This window comes from Cavia porcellus, unplaced genomic scaffold (assembly GCF_034190915.1).
Source record: "Cavia porcellus strain 051 isolate PalLab524CR breed Dunkin Hartley unplaced genomic scaffold, mCavPor4.1 scaffold_6, whole genome shotgun sequence".
NCBI classification, from domain to species: domain Eukaryota; kingdom Metazoa; phylum Chordata; class Mammalia; order Rodentia; family Caviidae; genus Cavia; species Cavia porcellus.
In genome coordinates this window covers 38,148,879-38,163,368 of record NW_026947489.1, presented here as the reverse complement: position 1 = coordinate 38,163,368, position 14,490 = coordinate 38,148,879, and the positions used below count along the sequence as shown (strand labels likewise).

The 14,490-nt window shown below is 36.2% G+C and overlaps 1 protein-coding gene across 1 annotated transcript; it reads left to right on the top strand.

Moving 5' to 3' along the window:
• Positions 1 to 12,226: 12,226 nt before the first annotated feature.
• LOC100718791 (olfactory receptor 4L1-like) lies at positions 12,227 to 13,165 on the top strand. Its single transcript, XM_003475404.1, has one exon. The coding sequence runs from the start codon at positions 12,227 to 12,229 to the stop codon at positions 13,163 to 13,165; it is 939 nt and encodes a 312-aa protein (XP_003475452.1).
• The last annotated feature ends 1,325 nt before the right edge of the window (positions 13,166 to 14,490 follow it).

Here is a 14,490-nt window from a genome sequence, read left to right as displayed (position 1 = left end):
CTTCTGAGAAGAATTAAAAACTTTCAACCACAGCAATATGCTATGTATGTTATACTTTCACATTTTGGTTCTTGATTTGCACAAGTGAAGGAAAATTATAAAACAAAAGACTCTAAAAAGCAAATTTTCTAACCAACTCCTAAATACCCACATGACCTTCGTTCTTAGTAACTAATCACAAAACTTGTTTATGTTTATATTTTTGCTAGTCCTCTTACAAAAACCTGAAATGACAGCTTTTATGTCCTCCTTGACCACTTTCTTTTACTTTTTTTATAAGATGTTTGCAAAAACTTTTATTTTAGGCTATAACTATCCACCAAGAGGATTATTATCAAACATAGAATATGTCCTATAGACAGAGATTTATAGATTGTGAAGCATTTTATGAGAGAATCTTTTTGAGACAGCATCTCTATGTTGTTCAGGCTGGCCTGGAACTCACTATATGGCCCAATCTAGCCTCAAACTCATGGCAATCCTCCTGCTTCAGGCTCCTGAGTACTGTAATTACAGGTGTGCACTACCATGCCTGTCTATGAGTGTAATTTTTGCTTTAAGTTCTTTTTTCTTTGAAAGCCAGGGACTTAGAATATTTTATGTGCGTGTACCAGATCTCTATGAAGAATGCAAATATTATGTACTGCAAACATAGATTAATAAAATAATGTTTTAAAATGTTCCCAGATTTCTACTGCCTATTGAAAACCATGCATTTCCAGGTGGATGTGTAAGTGCAATACCTAAGTAAAGTCACCTCAAGAACGCTTCTGTTCATGCACAATTTAATTTGTGAACAAAAGTGTCTTGCAAACATTGGAGGATGAACCTGACCATAGCCATGTTTCCCACCTAAACACAAATGTGGCTCCTTTCCTCACAATTGTGAAACAAATTAAATTCAGTAACTAAAAAGTTAGCAAACAGACACTGAGGAAAGTGATTTACATGAATAAATGTTTTTCAATTAAGTACATCATCAAATTACATGTATGAGGTGCTAACAATTCACAGATAACATGCACATTGGAAAAATATTTCAGAACTTAAAAGCATTTTTGTAGATTATTTGAAAGGACCTTAAAAACAATATGAGTGGTTGATGCAGGAGGTTCACTAGTTTGAACACAACCTATGATACTTAGCAACTTACCAAGAAGCTGTTTTGAAACAGTGGATGAAAGCCACTTTCCTCAGCATCCAAATGGCAGCCAACAAACCTAAAATTTGGGGAGCATTTTTGATCTTTTGGCCCCCATAAGTCAATAGAGCCCATTCTTGATAAATGGTCTCATGAACATGGGCAGTAGCAAATGCATATCTGCTATCAGTACAAATGTTTTATATCTTTACCTTCTGACAACTTATGGGCCTCAGTGAGGGCAATGAGTTTAGCTCATTGGGCTGATGTTTCTGGCTCCAAGATTTGTCTCCATAGAATCTGAAAGTCTGTGATAATGGCAGCTCCTGCAACCCATTTTCCTTGATAAATTTAACTCCTCCCATCGGAGAAGTATGATGGAACTCCAGATAGGGGCTCATGCATCAAGTCCAGTCGGAGCCTTGTGAGGTGATCTCATGGAGAGACCAGGCAGGAGAGTAGCAGGATTTAAAGCTGCTGTTTCTTTGAAACTGATGGTAGTCAGATCCAGAAGCAACACCTGATAGTGCATGACTTAGGAGTAGGACAGCCACTAGTCTGGGGGAACCTTTATGAGAGTCTCTAGCGAATGGGAGGAGACAATTAAGTTTTTGTCCAAAAGTCAACTTTTGAGCTTCCTTTACTGGGAGGGCCACCAAGGCAATCACCCGTAGACAAGGTGGCCATCCGGCTGCCACATTATCAAGCTTCTTGGAATGATAGGCAACAGGTCTCTGCCATGGTCCCAAACTCTCGGTAAGTACTCCTTTTGCTATCCCTCTCTTCTCATCGACATAGAGGGAAAAAGGTTTTTGCAGGTCTGGCAGTGCCAAGGTAGGAGCCTCAGCTAAAGCCAGTTTCAGCTGTTTAGAAGCCTAGTCTTGAGAGTCTGTCCACTTTAGAGGGTACTGAGTGGCTCCTTTCGATGATTCATAAATAGGCTGAGCAATTTCTGTGAAATTAATAGTCTAAAGCTTACAATATCTCATGGCTCCTAGAAATTCTTGAACCTGATTTTTAGTCGCAGGGACTGGAATCTGCTGGATGGCTTGCACCTGCTGGGAGGAAATAGTCCACTTTCCTTCATGGATTTAGTAACCTAAGTAGATCACATGTTTTTGGCATAGTTGGGCCTTTTTAGCAGAGACCTTATAGCCCAGCTCATCTAAGGCCCACAGAAGAGCTTGGGACAGTCCTTTGGTCAATGCCCCTTCTCTCTGCAATAACATTGATTTTTATCTAGGCATGGGAGAGACTTTGTATCTGGCTTGGTAACATTTTCAGTTATCACTTCTAACACCTTGGTCAGCTGTTGATCTTTCAAATCCTCACAGTTGTTAAATACCCTTTGAGCAATCTCTAGTAACTGGCTAAGGGGCATTCCCTCAAATCCCTGAAGCTTGTGCAATTTTCACTTAATAACAGGGGCTGACTGGTTACAAAGGCAATATTAATGGCCCCTGCATTCTTGGGTGCTACCAGATCTATAGGTGTATATATGTGATAGTCCTCTTGTGATCTTTCCAGAAACCCTGAGGGACACTCATTAGCTAATTGTCTTACCTTTGAAGCCTTGGACAAATTTGTGGGTTTTCTGGCAGCACCTTTAAGGATTTCTAAAAACAACTGGCTATACCAATTGAGAGCCTCCTTACCTTCAGTTATATCAGCATTCCAATTGGGATGGGACCAAAAGCACAATTCTGGCACTCAGGATTAGAGGATGAGTTCCCATCTGGATCATGCACTGCTTTTCATCCCAAGGTGCAAATGTGCTCCTTCTCCTCCATGGTAAACAGTACCTGTAACAGCTACTGACAGTCATCCCAAGTGGGACGATGAGTGAAAAAACTAGATGCCAGGAGAGAAATGAGGCCTTGGGGAGCCTTAGAAAAAGGTGGATTAGGGACATAAGTCCATGACTCCACTCCTGAGACAGGTGTAATGTATACAGATATTGCCAGCAGGGCCATTAAGGCAACCAAAGGATTTTGGTGGAATTCACCTTTTGGTGACTATATCTCTAGACTCACAGGTCATGGCTTGAATATCATTTCATTGTATCACTTGTCTTTTCTTCTGGGCTCTTGGGTGAGCTGGAGACTGATTTTTTGGCTGATTGGCAGGTCTCCCTGGGCCCAGGTTGGTGGAGCTATCACCCAAGACTGTCCTCAGCATTGATTGTGTCTCCCATCAATGCTATGTATATCTTGTGGATCTTTCACCTGGTAAGACACAAGCATAACCTTGCTTTTATGTTATTAGCTGTGCTGATCTATTAAGCTTTAAATTAATCCTGGAAAAGGCAAAACTTGGTTTATCTGTGGGAAAAATAAGAATGTTAAAGAAACAGTCTTTTAAATCAATTATGATGAGAGGCCAGTCTCTAAGACCTGCGGTTCAATTTGGCAGTCTTGGCTGTAGAGCCCTTATAGGAAGTAAGCAGGCATTCACAGCTCTTAAATCCTGGAACAACCTCCATTTGCCTGACTTCTTTGGAATAACAAAGACAGGAGTATTCCAAGGCTAACTGAGCTTTCTAAATGACTTTGTTGTAATTGCTCTTTAACTAATTTGTGTAATTGAGTTAGATTCTCCTTTTAAGGGGCCATTGATCTACCCAAACAGGTTCCTTAATTTTCCATTATAAAGGCAGAGCTCTTTTAAGGGGAGAAGCATCAATGGCCCTTGTAAAAAAACCTGCTGATATCCAATATCTTGCCTGTCATCTTTAGGTGTAATCTTAACAGGCTCTTTGATACCCTGTAAGTTTTTCTTAGTCCTTTGTCTTTTTGATATCCCATTTTAATCATTTTCTTAATTTTAGGATGTAAATCTATTGGTTCAGCTTCTATATTGGAACTTGTTTGTCCAGCTTTAAAATCAGAATTGCTAGTCAGCATTAATTCCCACTTTTGTGATAAATCAGTTCCCCACAAGTGAACTGGAATAGGTGCCACATAAGGTAAAAAGAAACCCTTTGTTGGTCTGGTTCCCCCTAAGGCAAAGGTAAGGCACTCTGTAAAATGTGCTAGGTGGTCCCCAGTCCAATAAGTGATGAGGAGGCCCTTTGTGTCAGCCATGCAGCAGGCCATTGTTCTAATGCAATTACAGACACATCTGCACCAGTGTCTATCAGACCCTCAAGGTATCTCCCATTAATTTTTATAAAACACATAAGCCTGTTTTAGTCACTTCCTGTATAAAATAAATTTTTTTGTAGTTTTGCTCTGAGAGTTTTGCTCCCTCCTGAGCTGTCTATACATAACAAAAGAAGGCCTATAGGTAACAAAATCAACTGCACCACATAGTCTCTCTGTTCAAAAACCCAGATGTCCATATCACAAGCAAGAACTTGTATTTTATCTCTACAATCACCATCAATCATGCTAGGCACAAAAGTTATTCGTTTTAAATTTAGATCAGTCTTTCCCAGCACAAGACCAACTGTTTCTTCAGGTTGGGGAGAGGGAACCCCAGATTCCTGTGGGAATTGGGGTGGGCTTGTAATCTCCAATAATAGTGACTCTGCAAGCAGCAGGAAGCTCTAATCCTGCACTTTGTTTAAGATTTTTAACAGTTGTATTTAAAAAGGTTTATGAATAAAATACTCCTAATCATTAGCATCTGTTGCAATTTTAACTGGGAAGCAAGCAGGGAAGGTATTTGCTCCCTTTTGTGGCATGGTCTTCCCACACTACCTGTAAGTTTCTGGGTAGAGCTGTATGAGATAATCCTTCTAGAGATTTTGTTTTGGTGACAGACACCTCAGCAGGGAGCTCTCTTCACTCTGTGTCCAAATCAGAGTCTGTGACAGTGAGCTCTGACTTGTCCAGATTCCAAGTTGAGAACGAATCAAGGGAAATGATTTGTCCTGCCCTATAGGCTCTTTTTAATATTTATTTTAACTGTTTTTCTTTTTCAAATATCAATCTCTATAGTGCTTGTTTGAGGAAACCATGGGTTATATTTGGTTACCTCATTTAACATTGTTGTTAAGTCTTTCTTTGGCACACAAGCTCCTGAGTGTTTAAGCAGGCTTTGGAGCAGTTCTAAATGCCTCTTCTCCTCCACTGAAACCTTTTGGCCCATAGTTTACTCCCAGATAAAATGGCTTTTCACAGTGGTAACACTCATTCACCCCCCCTTTTTTTCCTTCTCCCCAGTTTCTTTGGAGGTGTGGTTTTTCCTTCAGCAGACAGGACCTGGTCCAGCACAGTTGAAAGCCTTAAGAAACTTTTTAAACTGGGAGGGGGTGTCATGAATGAGGTCAATCCAAATCTGAATGTACACAACTTGATGCGAGTGGATCCAGAGACCAAAGACATACTGTCGAAGGCCTGAGCTGTGAACAAATCAAAACTACCTGCTGGCAGCCAGTTAGGAACCCCAGTGGGCCATTCAAGTTCACAGAAGATATGGAGTCTCCTGGAATGTATAGGTTCTCCATATCCCTAGGCATGATCCTTAAAATCTCCAAAATGATTAAGGACCAGGGATAAAAGGAGATAAAGACACTGATGATGATACCTGGCTCATAGTTATTAATAACCAGGCAAAGATGAAAACACAAGACAAGGCTCCACAAAAGACAAGGTAAACACTGAACATGCACATGAAGGTTTTTCTGTCCACAGTCCAGTGACCTAAAGGGAAACAATTTTCATTCTAACCCTTGAGTCCAATAAGTCACATGGAACCTGTAACAGACAAGTTCAAATGGGCAACAAGACCCTAAGTTAGTAACAAAGACAAATTCAAATGGTCAGAGAGCCCCTAAAGTTAATAAAAAAGACAAATTCAAATGGGCAAGCAGCCCCCAAATTACAAATGTGCAAAAAGCCCCTGGAGAGCGTACCACTCTGGTGCAGAAAGAGCACTGGTCTTGTCTGCTACAAATGTGCATACCTAAATGGGCAAAAAGCCCCAAATTAAATGGGATACTTACAGATGTTAAGCCGATCAGTGAATAATTTTGGGACGGTTCCTCAAGATATCCTGGATGGGTCCCCAAATGCTGTACCCCAAAAACAAGGCCCTAAAATGTTCCAAAAACAGGCAAGATGTCTTTAAAAAGAGGCACTTTATTTTAGCTAGTACCCAGTGACATGGCCTGCGTTGGAGAGTGCAGAGCTGTGTATCCAGGTTAGGTTACAGGAAGTTTTTAAAAGAAAAATACTGCAAAGAAGAGAAAAGGGAGGGAGCTTTTACAAAAAGGGAGTTTATCTCTGCAAAATGTTTTACAACCAGGTCCCAGGGTTTGTCCCAGGACTGAGTGTTTTACAATTAATAGTCAGCAAATGTTTTACAATCAAGGGTCAGTTGGTTCAGGGACCAAACTGTTGTTCTGCAAAGGGATAATTCACAAGAAATGAGAGTTAAAATAAAGGTCAGGGTAACAATGCTTACAGAACAGGATAGTGCCACCTTAGCCAGTTTACATCATTTACTATATAATTTGACTTTCAAATAAAGATTTGCTGCAGTGTATAGGAAAATCATCAGAATGATTAATTTTGTAAAAGAAATATCCTGTAGAAAAAATGCTGTAATAATTTATACTAAAATGAATAGGGTGTGAGAATAGAATATGCTTTATAGATATTCTCTTAATATATTTCTCAATTCAAGATATCAAAATAAAAATACTTGCTTATATTACTATATTAATTAATATAATTACTTATATTAATATGGGAATGGAGCTCCCAACCTATTATATGCCTATTATGAGTTCATGTTTTCTAAAATTGAAGAATGAATTTTAGGAACATTGGAGGTTAAGAGCAAAATATATTTACTGAGAGAAAGCAAGCTTCAGTCTGAAGGACAGAAGGGGTCCCAAATGGGTTGCCTAAGACTGTCTTTTCTAGAGACTTTTGTAGAATAAAATCATGGGATGAGAAGGGTTCCAGGTAGTAAAAACTGGGAACTTACAAGGCAGGTAAGCATAAGATGGGACAGAACAATATTAACCAATAAGATTAATTGCTCAGGTAAAAATTAATTAAATTGGGGATAAATAGGGAAGCAAGTCACATTACAAGTGAGCATTCTTATGGAGCAGTGACTCATCCCATAGGGAGTTGGGATGTTGACTCCTGACTTCCTCAAGGTGATAGAGAACTATTTGGACTGTATCAATTCTTAGGATGTAGTTGTATGCCTTTGTTTTGAAATCTGGCCCATGGCAGAAGGTGCAAGGTACCTAAAAATGTGCACTGGCTCCTTTGAGGACCTAGCCCTGTCTGACTGCCTACAATATTTCTAACTAACTCAGCTGCCTATAACAATATGTTAATAAAATAAATGCTGTTATTTGTGACATTTTACCATGAATTTTAAAATTATTTAACATAATTTATATTTTGAAATATCTGTTTCCTGAATGTCTTTTGTTTTATATATATTTTCAAGAGTAAATTTATTACATATACACATGAATTTGTTTGTAATAAGGAATTTGCACATAAAAGTCCATAAAGATTATTTTTTTAGAAATTACCCACAAAATGGTAGAAGAAAGCTCATAGGTTAGTTTTTTGGAATGTAAAAAAGGGAAGTTCCATTGTATGAAAGCAGCCTACACTTTACCACAGCTCACAGTTTTAATCAAGACACCACCCAGAGAGCCATATAGTTCAGTAAAGTTTCAAAAATTAGAATAAATATCTCTCCTAGTCCATCTAGGGCAATAGGCTCAGTGTTTTAACTACTCCCAGAGAAGTTTGAATTCCCAGTACTCCAACAGATCTCCCACTCCTTGGCAAGTGGTTCACATCTTTAAAAAGAGACAGACAACAGTATGTAGAATTATATGCAGAGTATCACAGTGTATCAATATCAACTGTTCCATTTTGAATGATTCTTTGAATATGTGGTCCTTCTTTGTGTCTTTAGAAAAGGTGAGTGAAAAAATTACAGAAAGTTAATTCAGTGAGGGTTTAATATACTGAGGATGATTTTTTAATTAATTCTTTGTTGACTAGAAGAAAATCCCAACATTTTATCTTTGAAGGTCCCAAATCCTTTGATTAAAGAGTCACGTAATCATATTTGTCAGTAAACTGAAATCAACAATTTCAGTAAAAATTGAATGAAAATATGTTTCCAAAATCCCATTGTAAAATGAAATGTGTCATTTGATTGAAAGTAAATGCAATTAGGAAAAATTAATTCCCATCATCCAGAAAACTCATACCAACACTGAAGATAATAGAGAAGCTGGTAGCTCATCAGTTTTTGCAAATTGGGGTTATTTTTCTTTTCATCAAGTTTAAGGGGTTAATAGAACACATTGAAAAATCTATTAGCAAGAGAAAGAGTCAAAGGGAGAGAGAATTGGTTACTAAAGCTAAACATTTGCATGGAATTTATTATCAAGCCATAAGCACAAATGAGAGCTTACAATAAGAAGGGGGCAACTCTTTAGATGTTCATGTTCAAGGGAATAAAGAAAATACAAAAATTCATGAACCTAGTACAAAAAGAATAAGCCATGAAATAGTCAGGAGTAGGATTCCAAGGATAGGGTTTAAAAAGTTTTTTTTTTTAATTTTCCTTTGTTTTCTTGACACAGAGCTCTACTATGATGCTCAGGCTGGGGTTGAACTCACATGTAGCCCAAGCTGGCCACAAATTCACTGTGACCTCCTGCCTAGCCACCCAAATGCAGAGGTTATAGGCATGCACCAGCACATCTGGCTAAGGACAGAACATTTAGAAATTACAGATGTTGAGAAATTACTGACTACATTGATTCTGATGTGCAGTATGTCTTTCACTGTCTCTGAAAGAAAATATTTGAGTTTCAGGATGCATTTAGATAGTGCTAGAAAACTTTTACAATATTGAATTAATTTATTAAAAATCATTTTAACTTATGACAAATGTAAAAGATAAAAAGTTTCAAATTTAATTAAATATAATTCATGTATTATAAAATCACCCATTTGGGGCACATTTTAATGAGTATAGTTATATTTACATAAAATGCACCATCACCTCAGTTTTACTTCAAATCATTTTTATCATGACAAAAATCTGTACCCCATGAGGGCTAGCTTTCCTATAAACAGAATTATACAAGTAGTCTTTTGCTTCAGAACTCTACTAAGAATAATAATTTGATGTTGAACTCTGTTTCAGTTTAAGTATGCATAATTTTGCAAAGCAAAATCAGCACGAAGATTTTATTTTCTTCAATTGGCTAATAAAAAAAAATCAACATTTACTCATCATTTGCCCATTATTTGTATTCAATAATATGTATTGTATCCTCATAGGCAAGAGTAAAAATATTCACACCCAGCTTTCAATAAAGGAAGTCTTGGTTGATTCCTTTCCTAATAGGTATTCATATGGAAAATTCTCAGGCTTGCAATTGGATTTGCTTGAATGACTCTGATTCAATACATGCTTGCATTGTGCTCAAACCTATGCCCAGCTGGAAACTAAGACTGATACCAGATCAACTAATACTCACTCATTGCCTCTCATAACTATTTTAGTCTTGATTTCTTATTTTTATATAATATGTGAAAATACATGATTGTTTCAATTCTAATTTCTCCAGAGCACATGATAAATTGTTAAGCAAAATAATTATAATAAAATGTGTACTTCATTATTCAGGGGGAAGAAAATTTTCCTTACTAATAGAATTTCTATCAACTATATAACTTATGTGTCATTCCTATTGTCTTTGTTTGCTTATAATATAAGAATCAGCACATCACATGTAGCTCTAACAAAATTCTTTCAGAAAGCATGCTCTGTAAAGTAAGAGAAAAATAGTTATGAAAGCATAAAAGGAGAAGAATGTAGGATTTCTCTCTGAAGTAAAAGGTCAAAATAAAGTTAAAGTCTATTTAATCCACTTATGCTTTGCTATAGAGATTTATTATCCAAGTTGTTATCGTGTCATACCATAGGGCATGAAATTTCGTGTGAAACCCCCTCAATAATTCATCCACAAAGTACAGCTGTAATTGTCATTCTGTCCATGACTTTTCAACTCTTATTCTTTCTCCGTGACACCTCAGTATTGAAATTACCATCATGAAAGTTTGAAAAGAGTAATTTTGTTAACATACATTACTAGCTTGTCACATAAACCCACACAGCCTGTATGGAGTGTGGTCATCTTCACTCACCTACCCAGGCACATAGATCGCTATTTAAGGCCCACACATTTTGTCTTTTTATTTTTCTTTCTAATTTGCAAGCATTATGTGCTTACTAAAAATATAAAGGGTAGGAAAATAATTGAGAAACTTTTTGCAAGTAGTTCACAGGTACCAGGGATAGAACTCACAACTGCCTGCTTGCAAGGCAGGCGCTTATGTCGCTGAGCTAAATCCCTAGCCCCAGATTTTTTTTTTCTTTTTAGAACCAGAACAACTTTGCCCTTGCCAGGCAGGTGCTTACTCCACTGAGCTAAATCCCCAGCCCTGATTTAGGATTTTTTAGGAAACTGAGTAAAGATGAAAACAAAAAGAATTGCAAGTCATTTGAAAGAAGAGAAGAGGCAGTTTATGTTAATCTTAATATCTTACTTGAGTCTTTTTCTAAATATCCAGTACCCATTCACTGATCTTTTCACAATTGCTCACACATTCTCTGTCTCATCTTTTTTTTAGTGACAATGAAGTTGCTTTTACATTTTACATGTTTTGAAGATAATATGAAATGAAAATGTTCCTTAGTATTAGCCTCCATTAAAATTCTTATATTTTGTACATACTGTGTATGATATTAAATATATTTTTGTGTGACTTATTTTATATTTTTTATTTGATAAGCAAATCTCTCTAGATTGAAATATCTCTAAAAGATGTTGATTCATTGTGTACATGAAAACAAACTGCACTTAATTACAACATCAAGGGATCTAAACATATTTGCTGCATCATATTCCAGAAAGATTTCGTATTCATTCATGTTCAATGAATATTTAATGCTTTATGTTTCAATACGCATCCCTTCAATTTCAGGGACAACCAGGTATGCTATTATAAACCCATATTGTATTGTCAAGCTGATAGGATCCAGCTTTGATTCTTGTTAGCTGTATAATCATTAAAAACTCTCTATTTCCTTACAGTAATTTCCGTATATGCAACAGGAAAGCAATAATTCTGCTTACGTCTTAGGGTTTTTATGAGTTCTTTAATATGTGAGTTCTTTTAATGTGGAACTTTAAAACAGAACTAGCACATAGTGACATTTTAATCACTAACAATCATGAATTCTATGAGAAAAGTTTAAAACACTGAGTAAAGATGATTTCATATGATAAATTACATGAAGAAAATTGATACACATGACTAAGTCATGTTACTATGTATTTCTAAGCAACTTTATAGATATGTGTAATTGTGCCACACAAAATCCTTAAAGAGAAAAATGGTGACACAAATATTTGAAAAACAAGCTTAAAATGGTCTGAAGCTTGTCCATTTTTCTTAAAATTCTTAGTAAACTGCACAAAATCAACTAAAAAGAATTTAATGAATTAAATTTTATTCTATCATGTATAAATTAGGTCCTAATTTGTGGTTTTGCACTTATTTGTCTTAGAGCTATAAAATGACTTTGGTAAATTACTTCAAAGATTTTGGATAATATAATTCCATTTGATTTGTCTGTTCTTTATATATTGGGATAACAGCCTCAAAAAGAGACATGTATAGAAGACTATAATATGAGAAAGTAAGATAAATTCATCTTTCTATAACAACAAAGTAGTGACAATTCTGATTAATTAATTAATGAAAGCATCATTTGATATGCAGTGTCATAGAAAATGGAATTTGTACTCTTTCAAATACTTTTTATTACTGTATAACTATATGAATATTGTTTAAAGTTAGATAGTAAATAAAATAATTTCAAATTATAAACACTGGTTCCTACACTAATTAAAATATAATGTTGATATATTTACAATGAAAGGCATTCATATCATCAACAATTATCACTACTAATACAAATAAATAGTAATATATTGGTACTAATTATGATTTTCTTTTGTTTAGTTGTTCTGTGTATAAAGAACTACTGGACCCTTTCTCATTTGAGAAAATGAATCATAAAAATGATTCTGTTGTGACTGAGTTTATTCTATCAGGATTTTCTGGACAATGGGAACTTCAAATTTTCTTCTTTGTGACATTTTCCTTGATCTATGGTGCTACTGTGGTAGGAAACATTCTCATTATGGTCACAGTGACATTTATTTCCACCCTTCATTCCCCCATGTACTTTCTCCTTGGAAATCTCTCCTTTCTGGACATGTGTCTGTCCACTGCCACGACACCCAAGATGATCATAGACTTGCTTGCTGAACACAAAACTATCTCCATTTGGGGCTGCATGGCCCAAATGTTTTTCATGCACTTGTTTGGGGGTGCTGAGATGACACTTTTGATAGTTATGGCCTTTGACAGATACATAGCCATATGTAAACCCCTATATTACAGGACCATCATGAGCTACAGGTTGCTCAGTGGGTTTGTGATACTTTCGTGGACAATTGGTTTTATACACACCATGAGCCAGATGGTATTAACAGTGGACTTGCCCTTCTGTGGCTACAATGTTGTAGACAGCATATTTTGTGACCTTCCACTAGTGATCAGACTTGCTTGTAGTGAAACATATATCCTGGAGTTATTTGTTATTGCTGACAGTGGGTTACTTTCTTTTATCTCTTTCATCATGTTACTTATTTCTTACACTGTCATTCTGATCACTGTCCAACAAAGATCGTCTCGAGGGCTCTCCAAGGCTCTCTCCACATTGTCTGCTCACATCATTGTGGTCACTCTGTTCTTTGGACCTTGTATCTTTATTTATGCCTGGCCATTCAGTAGTTTTGCAAGCAATAAGACCCTTGCTGTATTTTACACTGTTATCACACCCTTACTGAATCCTATTATTTACACACTGAGAAATCAGCAAATGCAAGGGGCCATGAAAAAATTACTGTTCCAACATATTATAGTCACACAGAACTTCTAGATCTTGCCCTATGTAATTAATGCAACTTTCATATAAACTATGGTAAGATTAATTGAATAAATTATGTACGATATATATTTTTCATGCTTTTGTATTACAACTATAACCCATGCAGAAAAAATTAACAATAAATTACTTTAAATTCATACTTAAGACATTATGACATCTCTAATAGGAATAATTTGAGGTATGCAGTAAAGAAGACTTATGAGCATTTTCCTCTTTTGAACTCAAGTTATATTGATGTATGAAACAACTCTACAACAATTCATGAATATTTTTAGTAATGACTTTAATCACTATGAATAATTAATAGAATTTATAAATTTATACGATCATTTAAAATCATCAATAAATTATGATTACAATAAGGTTAATAAAAATATGTGTCGAACAACTGAGGCATAAAGTAACTCAGTAAATCCTATATTTTCTGTATATGATGGCAATCATAGGAATGCTAGAATCACAAAATAGAAATTTAGATAAAACTGTATGTCTCAATCTTGATTCTTGATAGAAATTTAAATAATTGCTTTCCTAAAAAGTATTTGGTTCACTTCCACATTGCTTGTGATATAGGGGAGCGAAACTCCCAACTTACTATGTCCGTGAGTTCCTGTTCTCTAAAACTGAAGAATGAAGTTTAGGAACAACGAGGTGAAGAGTAGAATATATTTATTGAGAGAAAACATCTGTTTGAAGAGAGACAGAAGGGGGTCCCAAGTGGGTTGCCCAGGGTTTGGTCATTTGCAGGGACTTTTATAGAGTAAAACCATGGGTTCAAGGTGGGGGAATACTGGGAACTCACAAAGCAGATGGCATAAGGTGGGACATAACTATAGTTAGCCAATAAGATCCACAGTTTAGGTAAAATTGATTACAGTGGGGACAAATGGGAAAGTAAGTCACATAGGAAGCGGGCATTCTTAGAGATCAGTGACTTCTCCTAGAGGGGATTGGAATGGTGATTCTTGGCTTCTCAAAATGATCCAGATTTAATCCCTAAAATTTAAGCTTAAGGATGTGGTTGCATTTGTTTTGCCTTCTGTTCTGAGACCTGGCCCACAGCAAGATGTGTGTGTTCCTTCCAAAATCATTAGATATCTGGTCCTTTGTGCCAGCTTCCTCAAGGGCCTAGCCCTGTCTGACTGCCTATAATATTTGTAACAGGCTCAGTTGCCTGTAACACTTGTATGAAATACCATATCGAGGTAGGAAATCTGTTTTAACTTACTAAAAAGTAAAGCAAGTCCAAAACAGTAAAAAAAACCTTTGAAATGTCTTAAGCCTATTTAAAGAAAGTAAAAGCATTGCCTGCCATT